This window comes from Atta colombica, unplaced genomic scaffold (genome assembly GCF_001594045.1).
Source record: "Atta colombica isolate Treedump-2 unplaced genomic scaffold, Acol1.0 scaffold261, whole genome shotgun sequence".
NCBI classification, from domain to species: domain Eukaryota; kingdom Metazoa; phylum Arthropoda; class Insecta; order Hymenoptera; family Formicidae; genus Atta; species Atta colombica.
Genome location: NW_017259361.1, coordinates 679480 through 691827, shown reverse-complemented (window position 1 = coordinate 691827; position 12348 = coordinate 679480). Strand labels below are relative to the sequence as shown.

The 12348-nt window shown below is 29.2% G+C and overlaps 1 protein-coding gene across 1 annotated transcript in view; it reads left to right on the top strand.

The window, feature by feature from the left end:
• LOC108689185 (nose resistant to fluoxetine protein 6-like) overlaps positions 1 to 11544 on the top strand; it is a 14764-nt gene extending 3220 nt beyond the window's left edge. The window contains exons 2-13 of the mRNA XM_018195843.1: positions 818 to 1051; positions 6132 to 6346; positions 6736 to 6956; positions 7046 to 7137; positions 7527 to 7711; positions 8126 to 8295; positions 8438 to 8606; positions 8919 to 9115; positions 9583 to 9715; positions 10037 to 10226; positions 10310 to 10452; positions 11041 to 11544. Coding sequence (XP_018051332.1) covers positions 835 to 1051; positions 6132 to 6346; positions 6736 to 6956; positions 7046 to 7137; positions 7527 to 7711; positions 8126 to 8295; positions 8438 to 8606; positions 8919 to 9115; positions 9583 to 9715; positions 10037 to 10226; positions 10310 to 10452; positions 11041 to 11544 — 2436 coding nt within the window. The 5' untranslated portion in view covers positions 818 to 834. The remainder of the gene's footprint in view (positions 1 to 817; positions 1052 to 6131; positions 6347 to 6735; positions 6957 to 7045; positions 7138 to 7526; positions 7712 to 8125; positions 8296 to 8437; positions 8607 to 8918; positions 9116 to 9582; positions 9716 to 10036; positions 10227 to 10309; positions 10453 to 11040) is intronic.
• The last annotated feature ends 804 nt before the right edge of the window (positions 11545 to 12348 follow it).

The window sequence follows — 12348 nt, the reverse complement described above, 5'->3', positions numbered from 1 at the left end:
TATATATATATATATATAATATCCCAGGCTATTATCATATTTTCAAGATAAACTCTAAGAAAAAAAGTCTCTCCGTGACAATATGTAAATTAATTTGCTACATTTGTGTTAAGTAATTGGAAAGGCACTCATGATTTATCCTCTGCATTATGAGGCCTGTTCTTTTTGACTGAACTTTTGCACCAATTCATCTTTCTTTCTTTCTTTTCTCTTCAGGAAAGATGAAACTGGTGCAAAACTTCGGCCAAAAAGAACAGACTTATTATATTATAGTACATGACTATATAATATAGTTTTCATTGAAGTACAGTGCTGCGTCAGTTTTTTCAGTGGAAGGGTATTATTATAATATGACAAAAAAGATTTTAAATATATTGATTGGATGCTTTTTTGCACCCAATCAAGAGGCTTGAAATGCTTTGTTATATGACAAATGTAATATCAGCCGAACATACTATAAAGATAAAAATGTGGACTACATGTGTTTTGTTGCACACGTAAAATATGATCAAAGTCTATGCACAAGTGGTTTGCGTAAGCAAACTTGATAAGTTTACTTGCACGTATGCGGTCTTAAGTTGGCCGTATCTATAATGCGTATTACGTATTATATATTACTTTATCCTTGTTTAACATTCTGCAAACAACAAGGATAAAATGACACCTCATGCGCATTATACATGCAACAGAACGCAATCGTATACATCACAGTCAATTAGCATTTTGTATTTATTTCGTTGACTTTAACATGACGGATATTCCTGTTTGCATGTACTTAGTGATACAAAATTTTTAACTAATATTCTTAATGCAAAAGGATAAAATTCAAGAAGAATGAAATCAATGCGGTCTGAATGGAGAGTGTGCGTGAGTCTCCTCTTAATCCTGCTAGTGGCGGCGGGAGTTGGTAAAAAATTGAGGCCCGAAGATATTCTCGCAGATGTCCTTACAAAGCCCTTCATACCTGGAGAATTTGCTTCCTCCGAGTGTATTCGCGATGGCAAAATCTATTTGAAAGCACTTGAGACGTACACACCCTGGGCGCTTCAAAGTAAGTAAAATAATAAACAGAAAGATCGAAAATAGAGAGAGCGAGAGAGAGAGAGAGAGAGATTCTTTAGACTTCGTTTCTCATAATTAAAATTAGATATCTAAAATTCCAATTAACACAAATTAAAATTCAATTAATAGACATTCTTCAAAAGACTTTTTGATGGCTATTTTTGTCTTAGAAATAATAATTATTTTGCAATTAGTAAGCAAATAAGTTGCAATAAATAAATTTTAACTGTTGTCTTTCTAAAAACTTTTTTTTTTTAATAGAAAAAGATAAATCGGAGATAATTAAAGTTTGGATGGAATTTGTTTAAATCCCTATAGATTGCGTTTAATAAATGAGTCGGAAAAAATGCATTTTTAAATATTTAAATAATATTTTATTATTATAACATATTATTATAATATAATAACATTAAATTATATTTCATTTTCTCCAAAGAGCTGTAGTGAAAAGTTGTAAAATTAAATAATCATCATGCTCAGATGTAAAATTAATGGATATTTTGTGTATAATTTGTAATAATTCCGATTTCTTTATCTCTTATGCAATGAGAATAATTTGGATTCTGTCGGGGAAAAACAAGGAGGAAAACATTATATAATCTTTACATATTGTTTTTATCTGTTATGCATCGCATATAACATCACGAAACAATTGCGTTTTTACGTTTAAACATTCAGCAATTATCGGACATTGCACGCTGCGCACAATTATCGAGGGAGGTTATCGGACATGTAATATTGCGTATATGATATCGCGACAAGCACACGTGGAATGCATATCGCGCGTCAATTACTTGCAGATATTAATCTCTTCGCTCATAGATAATAGTGGATGAATCAGAAAGATCGATCGATGTGATAAACATTTTTTTTTTCAAACTACACAACGAGTTCAATATACTCGACGAGGACGAGTTGCAAAAGCGAAAAACGTCGCAAAATTTTATCGTCTTTTATCTTTTCAAAAATTCAAAAATGAATAATTTCGAAAATTCAAATCATATGTTAGTCGTATGATTTCGACATTGATATGATTTCGCGATTGATTAGTCCGAACAAATAATTTCAGATTGCGCGCGTATTTTCGATATAGAGAAACGATATCAAAGTCAAATTTACGTTCGATCGAAAGAACCTTGTGTCCATTTTTGCGAACAAATTATCGTCTCCGTGACATTTGGACTAGCACAGATTAACGAGTGACATTGATCTCATTGATATTAATACTGTGATGTCGATCGGTGACAGCATCAGCCGTTATAAGATATTTAACTCACGCGTCCTCGACAGCGCATATCTCGCTGTTATGGATCATCGCTGCATAGATCATTGCCGTGCCGTTTTGTATTATGACAGCTTTTATCTCGCCGCGATAATTAGTTGACACGTCGTTACTCGTTCTTACGTTAATGCGCAAACGCAACATTCAATGAATATCCATAAACGCCACCCAATGCATTTTTTCCCTTTTTAATATCAATGTCAAATGGATTGACAGTATTTGATGCGCGATTATTGCGTTTCTTTTTATATTCCACCGGCATTGTACATACAAATACATTTTTATTCAAACATATTATATTTAATATAAAATAGAAGATAAGGATAGAACAGCTAATAATTACAATCCATTGATTCATAAAATAACCGCTTTAATAAGTTAAATTAATAAGATTTTTTCTTACTCGTTTCTGTTCAATATTTCTTTTAATTAAAAAGAAGAAAAGTAAATTAGTTAACAATTAATAAACAAAATATACATACATATAAAATATATGTATATTTTATAAATATACATATATAAAAAATAATAATCAAATAGTACTATTATATTAATAGTATTATTATCGGATAATCAATTTTAAAAAAATGTTTTCAGACTTTTGGCCTGGAGTATATGATACATTAAAAGATAATAATGCTTAATACAATGAAGAATTAAGTCTATTTAATATATAATAATTTTATTATATGTGATATAATATATGTGATATAATATATATAATAATTATTGAATCTTAGCTGCTACAATATGACATTATTAAATGTTTTTTTCTACTTCATTAATTAATCCAACACAAAATAAAATCAAAAGATGTCGAAAGAACTAATTCTTATTAATTTGGCGATTACTATGCGAGTATTGCCAGTTTTGTAACAATATGTCGTTAAAAAAAACAATTAATGCAACCGTACATTCGCATAAAAACAATAATATATTGACCGATGTAATTGGTATATGCGTCGTACGCGAGACTAAACTGGGTCAGCAAGATGCATCCACGAGGCTGACGACCGTCCTTGTGTACCATAGACCTGCCTTCGATCAGTCGATCGATCAATCGATCTTTTCCTGGCTTGTACGTCACTTAATCGCCAATTCAATTACGATTCCTCAGCTATTGTTTATATGACGTTAAGAGTCGGATCGGTTGAGTACGCGAGGATAACGACGCGAGGAATTCTCGTAAATACGTTAAAGATTTCTCTACTTATAAATATAGAGAGATTTTAGAAATAAAATAACTTGCATTATTACACTAACACCCTTTGACTGTCATATCATCCATATTTAGACGTGTAAAATCTCCATCATTCAATCATAGATTTTATTTACCGTTTTTAAGATTAAAAACGATTTTACTAATTGTATTTAAGATGTTAAAGAAGTAATATAAATTATATAAAGACATAAAAAAAGCAATAAAATGTTAAAATAATATATACTACACTTATTAAACTCAAAATCAGTTTGGCAATTGAAATATTAATAGATAATATCTTTGACTTATTAGGATTCTACGTTAGAATCAACCGGGAATATATTGAATTATCACTATCGTGCAATCTGTGTAAATATCGCTTGCTATCGTTATCATTCGGGCATTTAAAATTGAATGCGCTATCATCCAACGTATGATTTTCCTTCGACTTGGTCAACTCATTTTTGCAACGCGCGATTTCTCTTATATGATTCTGCGAACCTATTAGTACTGTATCACATAAGTACTTCCGCAGTTAATGCCCTCGCGACATTGACGTTCCTCTGCGTCACAGTGCAATCACAATTCCAAGGAATCACCTTGAAATCTCATTTCAATGAGTATAACTCGCGATATACACAGACTAATAATGTACATATAGAATATAATGCGCGGTTCTCTTAACGCGTAGTTGGATAGTTTATTGCTATCCTCCTAGAACTGAATGTGACTTTGATCAACGCACTGCTTGTTCCTGCTGAGTATATTCCATCACATATAGGATTTAATTGCTCAATTTCGCAATTTCTTTTTTCGTATATAAAATTTTTTTCTCAAGTCTGTTTGCTTCGTTTGTTATTAAAGAAAAATGAGCAAATACATCCATAAAAATGAAGATTAGAATCGATAAATTTTAATCTTAAAATTATATATTAATTGTGAGAAGAAAGAGCAAAGAATAAGATTTTTATAAAAATTTTATAATGAAAAGACTATAGTAGGAATTGTATTCTACTACAATCTTATATTCATATTTATAGATATGTGTCATAACAACAAATTGAATGATAACTAGTTAAAAAGTTAAGAGTTGAATAAAGTTGAATAAAAATTTAGAGTTGAATAAAAATTTAATAACTTAAGGGGATCTTACAGCCATCTGTATTACCGATCTTATAATTGTTGAATAATAATTACTTTTTTCTCTCTTACTGATTTGAAAATCCTTTTTCAGAATTAAAGTATGCGCATTAATACGTACCTATTGGAATTTATGTCAAAAACGGTAAAAAATTTCGAAATTGAAACTTTCTTTATCATTTCTTAGTTCAATATAGCGCTCTAAAGCTGTCGCGTCGTGACAATATTTCCTTCATATAAAAACTAGGCAATCTATACTTATGAAATAATAATCCACAGATTAATAGTTTGTATCAAGAAACAATGTGTTCTTAAAAATAAATTAGATGTCTAATTAAAATATTATTGTTATACGAACATTTATGTATATACATGTATGAGATACTGATGTAGTAGTAATAAATCAATGACGTATAAATCGTCTGTATAAATCCTATTTATACTGTGACTAATTTATTGTTACACATAATGTTAAAGAAAAAGCATACATTTCTTTTCTAAAAACCTATACTTCTTTATTATTTTATATAAACTTAATTTACAAGTAAAAAAAAATATTACATTTATATTATATTCTATATTGTACTTTTATGTTTTAATTTTTCTGTAATTATAAAAATTATAATAATTGTAATTATATTGATTTAATTTAAATAACGCCTTTTAAAATTAATTCTTCATTTAGCTTAAGTTAATTTAACTTGTAATTAATAATAAGTTAATCCTTGTTTATGTAACTTTTTAAAGTAATTAAGCTAATTTACAATTCATCAACTTCAACGTAACTTAAGCAAAAAAAAAATTTATTTGCTCTCTTATATACAATATATTGCAATAAATCACAAGACTTCACGTTGCACTTTGAGGACAGAGCACTCGATAAACGATTATTAAAGATTAAATCAAGTTTAAGATATCAGTCTTCAGTAATAAAAATTATTCTCCGGGTCTGCGGTAATGATTCCGGATATTCGAAGGGTAATGTGAAAAAATGACATTAGCTGATCGTGGATTGAGGACAGAAGAACGCCTTGACGCATTGACTACACCTGTGTCTGTTTTAACCGGTTTCAGAATGTATTTAAACGGAACGGGAGAAAGGGCGTGTTAAATGTCAAAGCCGGAATGCCGTAAATGTCCAGAAAAACGCAACAATAAGATGCATCGATTGATAGGAGCAAGCTTCGCAAAGCGATATACCGCAAACGATATTCCCTTTCTCATTGAAGCTTTAGATATCGTAATAAATCCTGTATATTTTATAGTATTTTATTCGAGTATTTACATTATCGTATAGGCGTCTTTTTCTTAAAATATTCTCTAGAAATTCTAGAGATTAAAATATATGTTATTGCAGGAAAATCAATAATGATTCGAATTTTCATTCAAGAGCTAAACGAAAATTTGCACATTGATTAAACAAAGATTCATTCTTTGGTTTTTCAGTGTTCGACGCCTCAGTTAAAATACCATCAGGTTTGATCACCGGCAATTATAAACAGCTGGGTAATTTTGATGAATGCTTGCGAATAAAAAACGAGCACGGATTCATCGGACAGGCTTGCAAAGCGGCAGTACAATTCGAGATTTCCGCAGACCACGGTACATCACGACACGAATTGGACCTGGGGGATCTGCTCGTAAATGTTGCAATCGCATCGGTGAGTTCGTATTATTGCAATTACTGTGGTTCAGCATACAACAATTTATGCGAGTGAACTGTCCAGTTTACATCTATCGCCAGGCATATAAATAAATTAAAGAAAATATGAAAAATAATTAAATAAAAATAAGGATAAATATCATTCCTAATTTTTAAATACGTGTAAATATTTTTAATCTAACAAGGAGGCAAGAACTAGACAATCAGTTTTTAATAAATAATAAAAATGTGTAAACTTTTTAAAGGATGCTTATTAATTAGGTAAAGCATTATGAATGCATGGCCCCTTGTTTCCTAATAAAAAATTAATTAAGTTATTTAAAATAAGATTGCGTAGATTTATATTGTTTAGAGGACTAATACTATATAAATATCTTGTGTGGGTAGAATGCGACAAAATGGAGTTCCGGCAACTCAATTGTATACGAATGGATGTTTTGTGTTCCGTCCACCTGCAATCATACGGAGATACAGGAGTCTCTCGAAATCGCATTCGATTCTTTGAAAATCGTAGGACGTGTTGATATGACTATCAACGTTTCTAAGGAATCATGTCACACCGTGGAAACTGATCGAACAACTTGGGACATTGCCGATTGGTGTTACACGTAAATAAAGCTCTCTCATTGTCAAATAAACATTTACTTTTCTGCAATAATATATACTTAATTTGTATAACAATTTGAAAATTTTTTAGATCGATTCTTATACTATTCGCATTGATCATTATTACCAGCACAGGATATGATATCGTAATACAACAACAGACTAACACATCGAAATTGAAAAGTAGGATATATAAAAATATAAAGATATTTATTCTTTAGATTTACTCTGAAAAATACAGTTTTATATTTCATACGAAATTAAGTTAAATTTAAATTAATAAAGTTGATTAGTAAGCTTTGCAAAATTAATTTTAATTATACTGAGTATTAAAAAAGAAAAGAAAGTGCGATTAAGGAAATTATCTAAATAATGTTAATCATTAATAATAAATATTATTAATAATTAGTAATTATTAATTATCAATTATCAATTATCTATATAATATTAATCTATAATATTAATCTATAATATTAATCTGCATTTCTTCTTAAATATTGTGTTCCTTTAATAAAGCAATATTAGGAGATTACTAATGATAATGATTTTGATAATAATGATTTCTCATGTAGATACTTTTACGGCGTTTTCTTTGTACACGAATGGGAAAAAGCTATTGCAAATTACGGATAGACGTGAGGATTCTATTCGCTGTCTAGATGGCTTACGTTTCATCAGTATATGTTGGATCATTTACGGTCATACTCATTACATGGAGATTGTTAGTGTCAAAATGGACCTCACACAGGTTCCATATGTGAGTTATACATTTTTTAACAATATCTAATAATTATTTTATATAAACTATTATATAAATAAATCAAATAAGTAAAGCGCTAAATACGGTTGAAACTAGATCTTAAAATAAAAATAATTCTTTGTAAATTTTTTAATAGATTTTCCAATTCTTTAAATTGCACGTTGAATAGAGCTGGTCTTGGAAAAGCAATTTTAAACCAAAACCGAAATAGTGTTCACCTGTGTTCAGCACACAATTTGAAGAATTGAACTGGAAAATGTATTTAGAAGCAATATTAAGATTATAGAAACAGAGAATGTATTATTATACATATAAGTATAGTTAAAAATCACATTGTTTTTAATTTCTCTTTTAATTCTTCAAATTCTGTCAACAATTTCGATTATGAAAATATTTTTATTATCAAAAAAGATGCATTACGATTGGAACAACATGCTTGTGCTCAATGGCAACATTGTCACGGATACTTTCTTCCTTTTGAGTGGGATGCTACTCGCTTACACCGAACTATCAAAGAAGAAACGAGCCGCCTCAAAGTGGCGTTTCGACATGATAGGACTTTATGCTCATCGTTATATAAGGTACGTATATACAGCTGAATCGACTTTTCTCGCAATTTAAGTTTTCAATATATTCCATAAGTCCACATTTAATCTATATCCTTTTCTTTTTACTTATTTTTTATCTCTTTGAATTCATTGAAACAGAATCTTCTTTTATCAGATTAACACCGGCCTACGCAATGATGATTGGTTTTTATGCCACTCTATTCTACAAATTTGGTACAGGCCCGCAATGGGACACCTGGGTCGGCCCTGATAAAAACTTTTGTCGTGAAAATTGGTGGACCAACTTGCTCTATGTTAACAATTATGTTAATGTACCGAACATGGTAGAATAGCTATTGAATTTAATTTACCTTGCATACTTTTTGCATATTATTTATCATACTAAATATGATCGTATGTTGAACAGTAGTTAACCATTATTTTGTATGTATAACGGTAGATATGATATCTTGAAATCTGTGCTGCGCATATTCTTTTATCATAATATTCTTATTATTTTATTCGTTTCTTCCTTTTTACTTTTGGATTTACTAAGTTTACATACTAAGAGCTATTTTACTTTTCGTTGCTTTCTAGATTTTTCAGATTTGCGCACTTTTGCGAAGATGTCACTCTTTTCTTATGTTTGCTTCTAGTGCATGTCCCAATCCTGGTACCTATCGACCGACATGCAGTTTGTTTGGCTATCGCCGCTTGTACTGTATCCTATGCTCAAGTTTAGGAGTCTGTTCTTTGCCATTATTTTGGCCGTCTGCTTATTTCTTTCGGTCTTAGTACCTTTCGTTACAACTTATGTTCTTCAATTAACGGGCACCATGCTCTATTATAAGGAGTGAGTGTAGAATTTCAATTTCGCTTTTGTTATTTGATTAAAAATTGTAATTTGAATATTTTAAAAAATCTGTTTTTTTTTTTTCAAAAATATAATAGTCTTATTTTATTCAAATATAATAGTCTTATTTTATTTCTAATTTTGTTTATCTAGTTTTATATGACATTCTTTCAATTATCTAATTTTAATTAATTGCATAATTTTTACTTTGAATATATTTTATATATTTAGCATTTATTATTGTAAGCTTTTGATACATCTTATTATAAGAGGATCCACTCAGTGGATCCTCTTATAATAAGTTTTTCAAGTTTTCAAAAATCAATTAAATAATTGTAAAAGATCGTGCAAGATTACTATTTACGTGATGTTAATTTCTATGAAAATTGCATGAAAATTACACAAAATTTTTTTGATTGCCGGATTTTAGTAATTTTATAATCTCAACAGGATGTTGTATTTCGTAGACAGATGGATTTAACTCAAGTTTATCTGGAGATCTATACAAAGACATACAATAGATTTGGCTCTTACGTCATTGGATTAGGCTTAGGATACTTGATGTTTAAGACGCGTTCTTGCAAAGTCAAATTACGCAATGTAAGTATTATTCACACAATAATTATGTTTCACACAATTATGTTTACTCTCATATTTGTTTTATATAATATTTAATATTAATCATCATCTATTTAATATTTAATTACAGAACTAATACTTATCTCTCTCTTATAATAATCAACATAAAGCAGATTAAAGTCAAAATATTTTTACAAGTAGCTTCATAAATATTGTTTCTACAATTTATATCTATATACTTTATACATTAATATTTGAAAAAATAATATACATATTTAAATATCTTGAATTTGAAATAATCATAAAATAAATCGTTACAAAATCACTACTTGCCTTACGCAGAGGTACGTGATTTTCGGTTGGCTGCTCGCGATTATGGCCGGTTTCTCAGTGATTTTTGGGCCACGGGACATGTACTTCAACACTCACGTATATAACAGATTAGAGGCGAGTTTCTACGCCGGGTTTCATCGACAGGTCTTTGCACTCTCGGTCTCCTGGATCATCTTCTGCTGCACGCACGGATATGCAGGTAATAATCTCGCACGCATGTGCAAGATAATTATCAACCGAGTTATGTCAACTGCAGTCTCTAAAAGTGATAATCATTTCAAGGTCCCATCAATTATTTACTTTCTTGGAGTGGATGGATACCGCTCAGCAAATTAACCTACTGTGCTTATCTCTCTCATTATCTGTTCATTTTATCACACGTCGGAGCCATTCGAACTACCGGCAATTTAACACAAATGAACGTGGTAAGCAAGAAAAATAAAAACTTTTTTAAAATATTGCAATAAAGGTAACGAGAAAATAAAAAATAAAAAATGATAATAATAAGAAGAAAATATCAAATATAATTAAAAGGATAATTTTCGCATTATTTAAAAAAAATCAAATTTGAAGAAATGTAACAGAATTGCTCACATATAATTATATATAAAATTACACATAGTTATATATGAGCAATTTTTTTTACATTTCTCCAAACTTAATTTTTTTTAAAACAAATAATGCGAAAATTATCTCTTTAATTTTTATTTTTGATGTTTTCTTGTTATTATTGTTATTTTTATTACTAAAAAGTAATTTTACAAAAGAAAATATTTTTACATGTTTACGTACATATTTATATATGTTCGTGCTTGAAAAATATTTTACTGAGCATTTATATTGCATTGCTACATTTTACATAAATTTTATATAAATATAAGTGCTTAACGTATTAATTACATTAGCTTCTGCTTATTTTAAATATTTGAGAGATATTGATGAGTCATAATTAAATTAAAGTATAAATATAATCTAGAAAAGACAAGCAATAAATAAAATTTCTTGTTTATTAGATACGTGCATTCTTCGCCAATTTAATGTTTACGATGATAATATCCGTGTTATGGAGTCTCTGCTTTGAAATGCCATTTATGACTATCGACAGGATTCTACTTTCCGGACGTAAACAAAATTTGTCGAAAGACTTAAAGACTAACAATTCTGCGGCATCCGGCAAAGATATTTGCCAGCCGAAGGAATCTTCAGCTACACACGTTAACGATAACCCGAGAGAACACGTTGGCTGTGATGTAACTCTCCACGATCATCTTACAAAAATTGCTAAAAAAAATGATGTACAATACATCAATGATACGGCAGAAATAAATAATGATAAAATATACTGTATCAATCCTATCAAATGCGACGAGACATTCTCGGTTGTAAATTTCAATAGTAAGAGATCCGATCATGTCACCATCGATTTTTGTCATACTTCTGATGAACATTCAAATGGGAAAGAATTGAACGACGCTCCCAAAGCAAAACCAAATCATTCCTTGAAGGATAGTAATTAAAAGATCGATTTGCTTTATTCTAGTCCAGTTATAGTTCATAGTTTATTATATATTAATTATTTGAATGATTATTATGTGAGATAAATTTAAAAAATTCACAGAACAAATACATTCATTTTTAGTAAAAGAATAAAATAAGAGAAAGAGTGAAAGATATAATCAAAATTTTATATAAAAGAATAAGTGGACAAAGGAGCGAGTTTTATTTACAAATATATAACTACTCTCGTGGAAGTTAGAACACTCGCATAAATTTTATTAAATGGTCGTGTAAAATTTAAAAATTAAGACATAAAATAGCAATCGTTATTTTTTTCTATATTTTGGAGTACTTGTATACTAATACCAATTATAAAAGCTTTATAAATTATTTTTATTTTTCTGTGTCGTGAATTTTGGAAAATTTTCGATTACATTATCAATGTTTTGCGAATAAAGATAATATATTTTTACGTATTAAATTAAAAATAATTTAGTTCGAGTTTTTACAATGTTTTTGATGTTAATATGTGTATCATCATATAATATATATTCATTCGATTATGCAAGTATTTGAATTTCCACGAGCGGTAATGTATATTATAGTTATATAATATCTGTAAACTAGAAATATCAATAGATGCAGGTTGTTTTGATGTACCTTCTCGAAAACTTTTTTGTTTTTTATTTTAGAAAAATATTTCTCTAAAATCAAAAATAATTTTAGGGATGATAAATTAAAATACCATTAAAATAGTATATTTGCAAAAAACGTTCACGGACAGAGAATTAAAACTGCAACTATATTTATTATTAAATAATAAT